The sequence below is a fragment of the Balaenoptera borealis genome (genome assembly GCF_965194805.1).
Source record: "Balaenoptera borealis genome assembly, chromosome: 20".
Lineage (NCBI taxonomy): Eukaryota > Metazoa > Chordata > Mammalia > Artiodactyla > Balaenopteridae > Balaenoptera > Balaenoptera borealis.
In genome coordinates this window covers 35,057,726-35,071,190 of record NC_138879.1, presented here as the reverse complement: position 1 = coordinate 35,071,190, position 13,465 = coordinate 35,057,726, and the positions used below count along the sequence as shown (strand labels likewise).

At 54.6% G+C, this 13,465-nt stretch overlaps 1 protein-coding gene across 14 annotated transcripts in view; it reads right to left on the bottom strand.

The window, feature by feature from the left end:
* The window catches only part of MSI2 (musashi RNA binding protein 2), a 391,787-nt gene that overhangs the window by 37,586 nt on the left and 340,736 nt on the right, over positions 1-13,465 (bottom strand). For 13 of the 14 annotated variants that reach the window (XR_014238421.1, XM_082371917.1, XM_082371905.1 and 10 more), the window contains exon 10: positions 11,871-11,945. Coding sequence is in view for 13 of the 14 variants with exons in the window: in XM_082371917.1 (XP_082228043.1) it covers positions 11,871-11,945 (75 nt within the window). In the remaining variant the exon portion in view is untranslated. Of the gene's footprint in view, positions 1-6,823; positions 8,255-11,870; positions 11,946-13,465 lie in introns of those variants that run through there. The other variant, XM_082371910.1, reaches the window with a different exon arrangement.

Below are 13,465 nucleotides of genomic sequence, written 5' to 3'. Positions count from 1 at the left end.
AAAGAGTCAACATTTTGCATCCTCCCCATAGGGTCTCTCACTGAGCCATTTAAATCTAAATGGCCTAAACTCTCCTGGGCCTCCTCACCTTGCCTACTTTCCCCAGCTTCGTTCTCTATAGGCCTTTGCAAGGGCTCTGCACAATTCCAAGCACCAGCCCTATAGCACCCACTTCTGTGCACCAGGACAGCAAACGTTCAAGTCTTGAGCACCCCAAGATCCCAGGCTCCCAACTTGGCCCCATCACTAGCTCTGTGAGTAAACTAACATCTGTGATCTCAAACTCTCTCTCCTGTAAATGCGGAGTCCATCACTTTTTGACTCCTGAGACAGGCTGTTTTTAGGTGTTGAATTGGGCACTGATTGGTGGACCATGGGATGGTCAGGGGGTCTTGGGGGAGACCCCCGGGAGGTGAGGGGGAGGCATTCTGGGGGCTCAAGGCAGCCGCTATTTACCAACCAGTACAGAAATCATTAAAAATTTGAACAGCCGGCAGATCCCGCCACTGCATGTCAGCCTTAGGTGACAAGGTGAAGTGTAGAACCTTCTCTGTTCCTTTGTCTCCTCACCTTTCAAGCAGACGAGATGATGAGAAAATGATCGTTACACTGATGGTAAGAAGAGCAGCTGCCACTGGGGCGCTTTGCACGGCCAAGAGGCTTCCCCCGACCATCTCGGTGGGCCCTCAGTGCAGTGCCCCCAGGAAGACGTTACTTGGTGAAGGACTCAGGTCCAGAGAGGTTAAAGGAAACCGTGCGCAACATGGCTAAAAGCAAGGCGGCAAAAATCCCATCTCCCACGCTCACTAGCTGCGCCACCCAAGACGAGTTATGTAACCCCCCCTTGGCCTCATTTTGCTCCTCTGTAAGCGCGATTAATGACCTCCTTTTCGGGCTGCTGTGAAATTCAGTGAGATGGTGGCACCGGTGCACCATTATCTGGCACTGGGTGAGCTCTCAGTAAGTGGAATAATAACTTTTATTTCTATTTTTATTATTATTGCCCAGGGTAATAACAGTAGCGTAGCCTTCCTATTCTAAAACCCTATTAATTTACATGACATTTCACATACAAAGGGCTTTAATAGATAACATTTATAATTTGCCTGTGAGTGATAAGGATACGTCTTATCTGAAGTACAAGGTGGGTAACGTGACGGCAGGAGGCGAGGGGCTCGCAGGGGCTCAGGGAGAGCCTGCCTGCGGTGGCTGAAGACCCCGGAGCTGGCGGTCGCTCCTGCCCTTTTGCCCTTGGATTTGTTCAGTTCCTTCCAGCTCCTCTAGGAAGGGCTCAGCCAGAGGGGCCTCTGGGGGTCCTTCCACCCAGTGGAATCCTGCTCTCTCCTCTGTTCCCAGCACGTGCCCTATAAAGCACGGCTATGTCTCTCTGGTTCGTCACTGTGTCCCCAGCTTCTGGGGCAGGGCTGCGAATGGGTGGAGGAGGAACGGATAAGTACAATAGGGCGGGCAAGGAGGGGGCTCTACCTGCTCCAGGCCTTACCTGAATCCTAGCTCGTTCAAGGGTGGTGCCAGAGGTCAGACGAAGAGAGTGTGGAGAGGCCCTAAAGCAGCTCCACCAAGAGAGATGCAGGACAGACCCCACACCCTCCGCTGCAAAACCGGGCTTGCCTTGAGGCCTGCTCGGGCTCAGAGCAGGGCAGCAGGGCTTCGAGGGGGGTCAGCAGCTGCACTCTCGCTCTCCTGTCCTCCTCTAGGTGACTGCATCTGGGCGAGGCTCTTGGCCGCAAAGGAAGCCAGCACCCAGGGCCCACTGGGCCAGCTCAGTGCAATCCACAGAGACCCCGACAGGGAACAGCCTAAGGCAACGGTGGGGACAGGGCCCCTGGTCCACAAAGTGTCTGCCCGTGATTCCCTAGGTCTGGGAAGAAGTGGCATCAGCTTCTCAGTGCTAAAGTCTGTTGTCCAGCTGTCCTGGCCCAGGTAACAGGACAGCACCTGCCCAGATGGGGGCCACGGAATCATCAACAGAGGTAGGAATGCTAGGGAGGGAAGCCATGTAATGCTTTTGGGCCCTTACACTTGCTAATCCCTGGACATGGAGTACCCTTCCCTCATTGGCTGCATGGCAAATTTCTATTTGCACCTCAAAACCCAGTTCAGATGGTGCCCCTTCCTGAAAGCTTTCCAGGCACTCAATGACTCCCCAACCCTGCCACCCCTCCCCCCCCCGTCAGACCACGTAGGGATACATCTGGCTGCCTGTGCGACGCCCCTCCAGGCTCTGACTGCCTCACTCGTTTACTCAGGATCCCCTCCCAATGCCCAGAGAGGATCTAGCCCCGGGCACGTCCTGATGACACCGTCCAGCACACTACAGAGAATGCGCTCGCATGGTCCACCCCCAACTGAAGGCACAGGGAGCACAGGCGGTGACCCCATTGGCTGGGGTCTCTCTGAGGCAGGGGATCCAAGCTGACCTGGACTCAGGGAAGACATCTCGGGGTAGGACTCTGCTCTGTCTTTTCAGCCTGGGGAGAAGGAGGGAGTGGGGGCCCATCTTGGCCTTCTGGTTTGTCCTTGGTTGTCCTGGAGGCATGAGTTGCCCATCCCTCAGGCCTGGCACTGCCATCTGCCTATAATCTCACACTCTATTATTTGTTGTTGTTGTTGTTTTGGTTTTTTTAATGCCTGGTCAGTGACCCTCTCAACAACCTGTGAGGAAGGGGATAAGACAAGGAGATCAATAGCCCCATTGGACAGATGGGGAAACTGAGGCCCAGAGGTGGCCTTACTATCCCAGCAAGCTGGGGGCAAGAACTCAGTCTCCCGACTTCCCTCCTGAGAACCGGGGGCTCTGGCTTTGGCACCCCGAGTCACGTTTCCCTTTTTCATGCAGAGGAGTTTCAAGAGGCATGGAAACCTGATTGAAAGTGAAACCCGCAATCCCGTCAATTCAGACTGCTCCAATTCATTTCCGCAAACATTTATTAAGTGCCTATTAGGCACCATGCTCTGCTTTCATCATCTGGGAATAGCGTCAGCTCCTGATTTTCTACGCGACGGGAGGAGCGTGGGAGGGCGGCCCATCCACAGCTCATGCCAGAATCGGGGGTGTGCTGCTGAATTTTACTTCCTCATTTTCTTTTAAAGCAGCGGCTACACTGTCCTGACTAAGCCTGACTTTAATATTCAAATGAGGGATAAGCCCCCAGTACCCACAGGGCCAGGTGGCGTGGGAGTGGGCTGGCCACAGGAAGAGCTGGCTTGTGATTTCAAATCTGCCTGTGGATCCAATCTGTGAAGGGGGTAATCCCTAGAGATGAAGCTCAGGGCTGGAGGGAGGTGCAGGTTAGAGGGCTGGTGATGAAGCAGATGTGTGCGGGCTGCCACATCAGGCGGGGCTTCCCTTTACAAGGGAGCGTTTCTGTTTAGAGTGCTGAAACATCTAGCTGCGGGCGTCTGGGACTGTGGGCATGTCAACGGACCCGGGAAGCCGACCATCCCATCCTGGCATGTCAAGATGGGCTCCCCTACCAGTAAGGAGCCCACTACCACTCGCTGGGTGGGCTCCGTTCTGGAACCCAGCCAGAAGCACCGAGCCAGGCAGCACCGGCAGGGCTGAGGACCTACCACGTCAGGGTGTACCAGGGTTCCCCCTGAGGGCATTTCTGGGGTAGGGGGTGAGGAAAGAGCCCCGTACAAACTCAAGCAGGGGAAAGTCCTGAGGTTTAAACAGACACCCGAGTGAAGAGTCATCCCAAGCCACTGGTTTTATGATTCCACCACAGTGGCCCTGGAATCACCTCCCCTGACAGAGTCACAGAGGCTGGGAGGGAGGCCTGTTCCTCTCTCTGCAAGAACCTGACCAGAAAAAGCATAACTTTTTCTGGTGGGAGTACGAGCACAGGTTTCCCGAGTGGGGGCTGAGCGCGAGGGTCTCTGCTACGTGGGTGGGCTGGGTGGGGGGGTGGACGGAAGGCCTCTGGAGTCGTTCCCCGCAGTGGCCCAGGTTATCCATCCAGGCAGGGCCCCAGGCCTTTGGCGTGGCAGCTATCAGCACGTCTGAACACTTCACACATGTCGTAAACCGGACGGAACGGACAGGTGGGTGTGAGCTGGCTCAGGAAGCAGCCCCTTGCCCGTGGCTGCTTTCCCCAGTCATCTGGCATAAGGCAAACTCCTTCCCCTTCCAAAAACTCGGGCTCTCTTCACTCTGCTTTCCACATTCAAGCCACGGCCCTCAGGATAAGACAGACCACTAAGACTTGGTCTTTGCTCAAAGACTAGACGATGTGACCGAAAGTTACACTGCAGAGCCACAACTGAAGATGGGCTACAGCAGCTTCTCCGCCAGAGAGAACAGGATAACCTTGAGCTATGGCACCGCTCCTCAGACCACACCTCCTCCCTCGGTGTGGAACAGAATCATCATCTTTTAGAGGGACCAAAAATCAACCAGCACCTGAGAACCATTCATCATTAGACTGGAAACATGGAAGGCAAAATACGTGGTGAGCAGTTGTGAGTTCCGGATCCAGCAACCATGCGGGCATCACTAATTAACCACAGCTCCCTTTCTGCTGAGCTAAGACTTGGCCTCAAGACCATTCTTAGCCAGTGCTCCGGGAAGCCAGTCCCCATCAGTCAATGTCAGCACCTGTTTTCTATCACTGAGGAGGTAGAAGCACAAACTGGCACTTCCAGAACCAGAGTCCCAGGGTTTCCCTGCCTGGAACCTGTACCACCCGGCTGTTCCCACACAATCATCCTAGGAGGGAGGTGGGAGCACCGAGCCAGGGATGCTAGCCTGACTCTCCTGGCCGCCCCGAGGGCCCTGTGTCTGAGGTCACTTCAGTAGCCAAGGCTGTGGCTCACTTCTTTGGCGGTTGGGGCCGCATTAACCCTGCTGTCCCAGTAGAGCTGAAAGACCCCCAAAGGGCCACAGCCAACCTGAGGCAGGGGGAGAGGAACAGAGCCCAGAGGGGAGGAGGCAGAGAGGAGGAGGGGCAGTGCAGAAAGAGGGGAGCATTCTTTTGAACTCATCCACATGGGTCCCTCACTGGAACCCCCCCCCCCCACCCCACCACCTCTCCAAACCCCTTCTGACTCACTTTGGAAATCTGACCGCATCACTCCTCTACCTAAAATCCTCTAAGGGTTTTTCATGTGTTTTGTGGATCAAATGTGAATTCTGGAACCTGCCCCCCTTTCTAACCTTGTCTCCCCTGACCCACCCCCACCCCATTAACTGCTCTTAATCCCTGGGACCTGCACTGCAGCCCCTTTCAGGTTTGTGGCAGAGATTGCTAAGTGTCCCCTAATAAATATTTCACTCTTCTTCCTTAATACCAGAATCCTGTTTTTAGCTGGCACATGGTTACCAGGAATAAAGACATTCCTGGGGTTCCTTTGCAGCTAAAAGTGGCCATGTGACTAAGGCCTGACCAACGGGATCTAAGCAGAGTGCCACACGTAACTTCTAAGAAGTGTTATTAAAGGGAAGAGATGTGTTCTTCTGGGATGAGTACGTAATGGCTGGAGCTTGAGCAGCCTTCTTAGTCTATAAGATGGAGTCTTACATTGAAGAGAATAGGACACAAAGATAAAAGAAACCCAGACCCTTGATAACTGTGGAGCCACATCCAGGCTTCTTTCACATTGGAGAGAAAAAACAAATTCTTATTTTGCCTAGGCATTATTATATTGCATTTTCTTTCTTTTAAAAAAATACTTGATTCAGTGCCTAAGCATGTCATTTCTCTACCTGGGATACACTTCCTTCTCTTCTTTACCCAGCTAATTTTATTTGACTTTGTAAGACCCAGTAGTGGTGTCACCCCAGGCAGGACCAGCAGCCTGTCTTTGTCCCCTTATAGCAGAGAGAGGTTCCCTCTCTCTAGCTAAGCACCTGTCCCGTGATGCTCAATGGGTTTGATCACTGGCTCTCTCCCTCAGCTGGACCATGAGCATCCTGAAGGAGCTAGCCTTATTCACGTCCAGATATTTAGTACCTAATCCACTGCCTGATGATCAGTACGTGGGGAGGGAGGAAGGGAAGAGGAGGGGTGAAGCAAGAAGTCCCAGCAACTCCCTTGGGGATTCTCAATCATTCCTTTCACTGATAAGTAGATCCACCAGCAGGCAGCTTCATCGAGGGTGACGAGGAAGAGAAAACCACTCTGGAGAGTGGTAGAATAAGACCACCAATGCCCACTGTTTCTGAAACTTCCAGTTGTATAGCATTCACCAATTTATAAGGCATGTTCACATATACACATTACCCTAGGTAATTCTAAAAACCTAACTCACTAGGCACTATTAAAATCCCGAGGGCTCAGAGGGCTAAGAGTCACTTGCTCAAGGTCACATGGCTACTAAGTGGCCAAGTGGCACCTGGAAATGAGACCTTCTAGCTTCATGTCCAGCAACACAGGTGCCTCCTCAGACCTGCACCATACAGGGGAGTTAGGAAAGCAAGCTACGTGCAAACCACATGTGGGCAGGTGTGCACAGTGCGTGCATGGGCTCACACACACCTGGTGCACAGATGCGAGGGGCTCCAGATGTTCAGTGGCATTTTCACTTGAGGGCAGGGGGCGATGGCAGAGGAAGGGGCGTGGGAGCGGACCGAGCAGCTGCTGCATGCAAACGCTCTGCCACGGCTCAAGGACAGGGCCACCTCGAGCAAGTGCAGGGGACACGAGGAAGCAGAGAGGGCTGGGGACAGGCGGCAGCCAGGGGGAGTGCGCATGCTTTCAGAAACCGCACTAGGCTGTCACTGGTACCAGTTATTCAGTGCGTTCACCTCCCCCGGAGCGAGAGCAGGACACTGTCAGGCTAAGAGACGGCAGCACACAGCATGTCCGTGGTAAACAATTTATTTTTCTACCTCAGTTGCTTACAGGGGTAAAAATAAAACGGCAATAGGGAGAAGCACAGACGAACTATTTACAGAGATGAAGAAAATGCACAACGGCTAAAACGTCTGTGAGGCAAGCATACTAGGACAAGTTCACCAAAGCAAAGCAATTCATAGCAGAACAAAATAAAGAGGAAAAAAAGCCATACAGATTAAAAAGAAAAAATAGCACTTATGAAAAAGCCCGAGGGAAAATAAAAGGAAAGTAACCAATGATTACATCAAGCATCTTTAATGAGATGAACACAACTGCACAGGTTGGGTCTAAAGGACACTGAAAGGAGGGACTGAATGCATCCGACGGAAGCACGCAGGTCGCTTCTCACAAACCCTGAGCGTGAACAAGGGGTGACTCTTGAGGGCCCAACTGAGCTGTACTTCGTTAATCCAAGAGAGTGGGGAAGTGGACAGCTCAGGATCATTGGGAAAGGAAGCCCTTCTGGAGGTGACCATCGGGGGTACCGACCTGATCAGGATAGACCCTCTGTGTTCGTGCCCTCTGACCCCAGTGGGCCAAGAGGCCCTTGATGCCAGCAGGGAATGCAAGGCCAGTAGGCAGCGAGGTGAGGGCAGAGGTGCTAGGGAAAGAGGGACCCAGTGTGGATCGGTGCCCACGGGGCCTGAGATGTGGTGGCAGCACCTGGGTGCCTCCACTGTCCCTTCCCGAAGACAGATGTGTATTATTATAGCAACAACCACTGAGGGACTGGCCCCCAAAGACAAAGACAACCAGATAATGTTTATATAATTTTTCTACCAGATTAGATCGTTCACATTAGTATTTATACAATAGTCTCTGTGTGTGTGTGTGTGTGTGTGTGTGTGTGTGTGTGTGTTCACTTCTGGTTCTGTCTGCCATAGGACATAGGTGCTCCAAGTCACATATCCCCAACCCCTGTGGGCACCAGCACTTAAAAGCTCACCCATGAAATGCCCCAACAAGCCTATTTGGTAATTATTTAAAATAATTTAATTATTTAAAATAATTAGATTCCCTTGAGGAAGGCTCTACAAAGTTTGTGAGAAGTTTCCCTCTGGCCCCATTACATTCTGGGAGGGTGGCAGGTGGAATGTGTGGGTGGGTGTTCACAGTGCATACGAGAAGCAAACTGGGAGGGGACTGGAGAATAAAATTGCTTTTAAAAAACTGAGAGAAGCATTGAGGACAGGAGTCTTTTCCAAGAATTACAAATGAGAAAAAGAACATTCGTTCCAACAGGCAGCTACGACAGTGTTCAGTGGGCACTGACAGCAGTGGGGTGGCCCCGGCAGGGACTGGGTCCTCTCTCTAGTAATGGTAGCAAACCCCAATTTGTTATGCCTCTCTTAAGAGCTAGTTGATAAAAATTATGTCTTGTGAAATCGGCAAATAGTCTGCAAAGTGAAATAAGAACAGAAATTAACAGATTGAACTGAAATGAGGGTCCAGAGGGGGAAAAAGAGAGGAGACCACCGCTCAGGATCGTAATAAGTCCAGTGCCCACACCGATCCACGAGGGCTGGGCTGGGGGTGAGGGGCACGCGGAGGACCATCTGGGCTTGGGAAGAAGGAGCCACGTCCACGGTGGCTGATCACCACTCAGTCTTTCTGGAAGAGAACTACCCCCCACTCTAATAGTCATCTGAAGCCCATAGCCCCCTTTATTGGAGCAGCTCTCCTTTATTTTCATAGGAGCCTAAAGGTGGGCAGAGACAGGCATTTCTTAACACCAACTGTGCAACCAGAAAGGTCTGCAGCAAGCCCAGGTCACACAGGTAAAGCAGGGACACCAGCAGATGAGACGGGGATTCACAGAAAGGGCCAACTCAGGTGAAGAGGCGGCACCTTCCTGCAGGGGGACGCCGGACACTCGGTGTGTGGTGAGGACACACAGGATGCAGACCTCAGCAGCCCTCCAGGACGGGGGTGTCCTTCCGCTGCTCTTAGCTACCTCGCATCACCCCACAGGATGGATTCAGGAAGGGCTGGGAGGGGTGCGGGAGGTACACGCATCACAAGAGAGACGAGGTGGGCAGTGCGTGAAGTGGGCACCACTGAGAACATGGAAAAGAAAGACCACGAAGAAAAGACACCAGGGCAGCTTGGTGGTGATGAGACCAGCTGTGCTGACGTCGCTGACTCACAGGCATGGGGAGGGGGTCAGCAGAGCCACCCTGACAGGGGCGAGGAGAGGGCAGAGTTGGGCTGCCCTCCCCTGTGTCACCCCTCTGCACCCCAGCCCCCTTGGCCAGATCCACTGAAGACATTCTTTACTGGCACGGGGCAAGAGACTCACGTCAGAATGCTGCAAAGCTTCCCTGCCCGTGAGGCCGAGGCTCCAGGAGGAGTCTGGAAAACCACAGGGGCCTACCTGGGCTCTGTGTGCTAGAGTCCTCGGCTGCTGGAGGCTCCTGGACAGCAGACAGAGCTGCCTTTCCACAGGAGGCCACTCCTCCAGGGGCAGGGTCACCCCAAGCCCATTCCATGTCCCTTTACCACCACCCTCCCACCGGCTCTGTTCCCAAAGCCCTGGCTTGTGGTGAAGGGCTAGGCACCTGGGGGACCCCATCTCATCCTACCCAGGCTCGGTTGGTCACTCTTGCATCCCTGTCTATCCTGCATACGTGTCTATCTAGGGCAGACCCAAGGATGCAGGTCCCTGAGACACAATTCAACCAGATATTTCCTGGGCTGGCTCATGGGGCCCCGAGGGCAGGTTCTCAGATGAGACGGGGGCCTGAGCAAGGGGCCCACTGTGTCACCCCTCCTCCAAATTATACTGTGTTAGGATCCCTAACTCTGTCTGCTGGGACTAGTGCTACACTGAGGGGGCAATGGCAACCTGGTTGTGAAGGGAGGTAGGCTGCACCAAGCCCACAGAGCAGCAAGGCACTCTCACCGAGCCAGGATGTGTGACCCTGCACATCTTCTTATCCCCTGGGGAGGAAGGTAGGGGAGGGAAGAAGAGGAAAGCCTTCCCCCAAACTACCACCAGCTTCTGGGCTGAGCAGGACAGGCAAGGAATGGAGAACAGGGACAGTGACACACAAGGTCTCCCCAGGAGAGGCAGTGCACGCATGCATGTGCGTGTGGGGACCAAGCACCCCTCATCATAACACACCTCTTCATGTAGGCTCTGGAAGAGCTCCATCCAACAGAACTCTATGTGGTGATGGAAACGTTTTATATTCTGCACAGACAGTAGCCACTAGCCACATGGCTGCTGAGTAACTGAAGTGTGGCTAGTGTGGCCGAGGAACTGAATTTTCCATTTTACTTAATTCTCCTTAAGTTAAATTTAAACCTTAGTAGCTGCATGTGGCTAGTGTGACGTACTGGACAGACGGATGCTAGGAAGATGATGGGGTATGGCCGTTGAGACCCAGGCCACCTGGGTCCCAATCCTGGCCCTGCCCCTTACTGGTTGTGACCCCTTGAACAGGGTTTCTACCTCTCCAGGCTTCAGAGTCCCCATCTGTAGAGGGAAAATCTAGAGGAGGTGCAGACCGTGCCTGGCCCAGTGCTGGCTTCTCAGCTTGTGGTGTCTGGTGTCCTGCTTGGAGAGGCCCGTGGCCACCTGAGCTGCCACGTGCAGCAGAGAAGCGGTGCGGAGGGCTCCCTTGGGGCAGCTGAGGATGCTTGCTGAGGGGCCCACCCTGGTGGGGAAACCACCCGGCTCAGGGGACACACTTGTGGGCAAGTCCCCCCACTCACCCCCCTCCACCTGAACTTCTGCTACTGTACCTGCTGTTCTCTTCCGCCTCCCCCGCAATCAGAAAGGTGCACGGACCCCAGCCACCATCCTGCCCAAACCCCTCATTTCCAGAAGACAAAAGAGAGGCCCCGAGATGCTGGATGACCTGCCTATGGTCATGGGCAGCCAGGACAAGAGCCTAGGGCTTCTGTTGATGATTGAGGATCTGTCCCCCATAGAGCATGGCTCTCAGTGTCCCACATGCCTGCTGACCTCCCCCGACACACCCTTCCCCACTCGAAGCTCAGTCTGAGGCACAGGTGGGACCGGCCCCTCGCACGCCCGGCCCTCCACTGCCTTCAGAGCGCCATCCCCCCAGGGCCATGTCCTGCTCGCCTTGCCGCCTCGCAGCTCAGGCCTCCGGGTTTGGCAGGATGACCAACCAGGAGTGGAAGCCCAGCTCCCTAGCGGCCTCTCCCAAGACACAGAACCAGGAGGGCAGAACTCTGCTCCTCGCATCTTTTCTACACCCCCCAGCTGTCCTCAGAACACAGACACCCCCGAGCACCCCGATACATTCTTGCTGTACTCCAGGTCTGGGGAAGGCTGGCTTCCCCCCTTCTAGGGAGAAGCAAGCCCCATAAAACATTACTTCCTTCACGCCCCTCCCCCATCCCTGTAGGACCACGGCCCCCGCTGCCCCACAGGTTGGGGGTCCCAGGCCTCCCAGTTACATGGGAGCTAGAGCAGCCTGGGCACGTGAGTGGGTATCACCGGGCACTCTGCCTTGAGTCTCTGACGCCCACATGGAGGGAGGGGAGAATCTAACCACCCCCCCGCCACCATCACTCAGGACAGAGAGCAGACCCAAACCCAAGAGCACACCCAACAACACACATGTCAGAAGGGCACCGGAGCCGGAGGAGGGGAGGAAGGAAGGTGAGGTCTAGACAGCAAGGCACGTGAACGCTGGGGAGGCACAGGGAGACAGAAAACCCTGGGCCCCAAGTTCAGTCCCCTCCCCAAGGAGAGAGAACCTGGAAGAGGTTTCAGAAAAGGGAGGGCTCCTGTCTTGGTTCTTTCCCTTCCCCCTACACGCCACTCTCAACGACCCGGGACCAGTGAAATACTTCAGTTAATCAGAAACTGGGCTGCATCCTGAGCTGGATACAACGTCATGTGGATCTGAAACTTAGCACCTGTAGGTCATTTCGTGAATGGATGCATGCGTGAATTGGTTCTCCTTAGGGGTCCCCCTCCCCCCAGTGCAGCCCACCTCCCATGTCCCCAAAGCCCTGGGAGACAAAGCCACTCACCTGGGAACTGATAGCCATAGCTAGGAGCAAATCCAGGGTAGCCGCGGCCATAGGTTGCCACAAAGTTGGGGTAGCCTTGAACACAGAGAGAAAGACCACGTCGGTTAGTGCAGCTGCTTCAGGCTGGGAGAGTCCGAGGGAGGGCGGGAGTGAGACACAGTCTGAGATATTTTCCTACACAAAATTACTTGTCTCCCGTGGGGGTCTTTACCCAGGGCCTGGGCCACCCCTCGCGCGTGGCTGGGGCACTGCTGTCAGCCTGCTGGTGATTAGCCTGTATTTGGGCCGAGAGACCCCCCAAAGCCCACGCACTTTCTTGAACCTGCAGAGTAAATGCCACAGGTTAGCCCCAGACCCTCGGCCCACGCCGGGCGCTGACATTTGCAGAGCTTACCCTCTATGTACTTTACCTTAAGGCTATTGACAGTAGGAGATTAAAGTCCTTCGCCAGCACCATGGACAGAGCATAAGGAACGCGGGGTGGGGTCACAGTCTAGGGGCAAAACTCGGGGCTGACTCTGTGCCTCTGGAAAAACACTGGGCCCAATGAGCCATGGCCCGGGGGACACAGGGACCAAGCCACGTCCAAGCAGGGACACTCCACCGTATCTTCCCAGGGCCCTGGGAGAACAGGGAGGGCCGGGCTGTACTAAATGTGCACCACAAGCATGAACCCAAAGCCTCGACAGGCATTTCCCAGCAAGCATGCTCCTTCCAGGAACCCGTCCCAGCGGATTACCTGGGGGTGCTGGCTAACCGAAGGGTGTCTGTGGAAACCGCTGCTGGACTGGGCATGGGGTGCAGAGGAAAGTACTGGCAAGTTCTGGCGTCCCTGTGGTTGTCTCTGATCAGTTACCAGTTACCAACCCCCCATGAGATGCCACTGCAGCTCGCTACCCTTCGTGGTGCCCACTCAGACCCTCACTCCTCACGTCCCGACTTCTTGAGTTCGGCTACAAAGAAGGCTGGGGTAGCCTTCTTGGACGGAAATTCCACTGGCCATAGGAGACCCATGGCTGCCCCGTTCCCAGCCTGCCAGGCTCCCTTTGCTTCCCTCCGCTCAATATAGAAGAAACTCAGTCCATTCACGCTCTTAAAATACCACCCTGGCCAGCCTGAGACCTATTTTACCACCACCACCATTGCCAGCCTGACTTCTGCTTTGACCTCTGAGCGGGACGCCTGTGGCTGTTTTCAGCTGCCCAGCACCTGAACCCCCTTCTCTGTGTTTGCGTCTTGGAGACAGGCCTGCCTCCCATCATGGAAGCAGAAGAGCCTCCCTCCTGCTCTTGCTGAGCCTGGCAGCTGGGAAGCAGACTGTGAACCTGGGCTGGGCCAGTGCAAGTCTTCTCCAGGTGCCAGTGGGGCAGAGGAGGGCGGATGATTCAGAATCTATTCTGGGTTCAGAATCTATTCTGGCGTCAGCAGCAGAGCCCAGGGTCCATTGGTGGCAACAGTGGCCCCCTAACCAGGTCATTCCTGGGTTGTCCCTTGATGGGGCTGTGGCTGACCGCCCAGCTCCCCAGTTCCTGCCTGTTCCCCAGACTTCCTGGCACTTCTGTCCGTTGCCCAAGCCCCTTCCAATAATCTCTTTT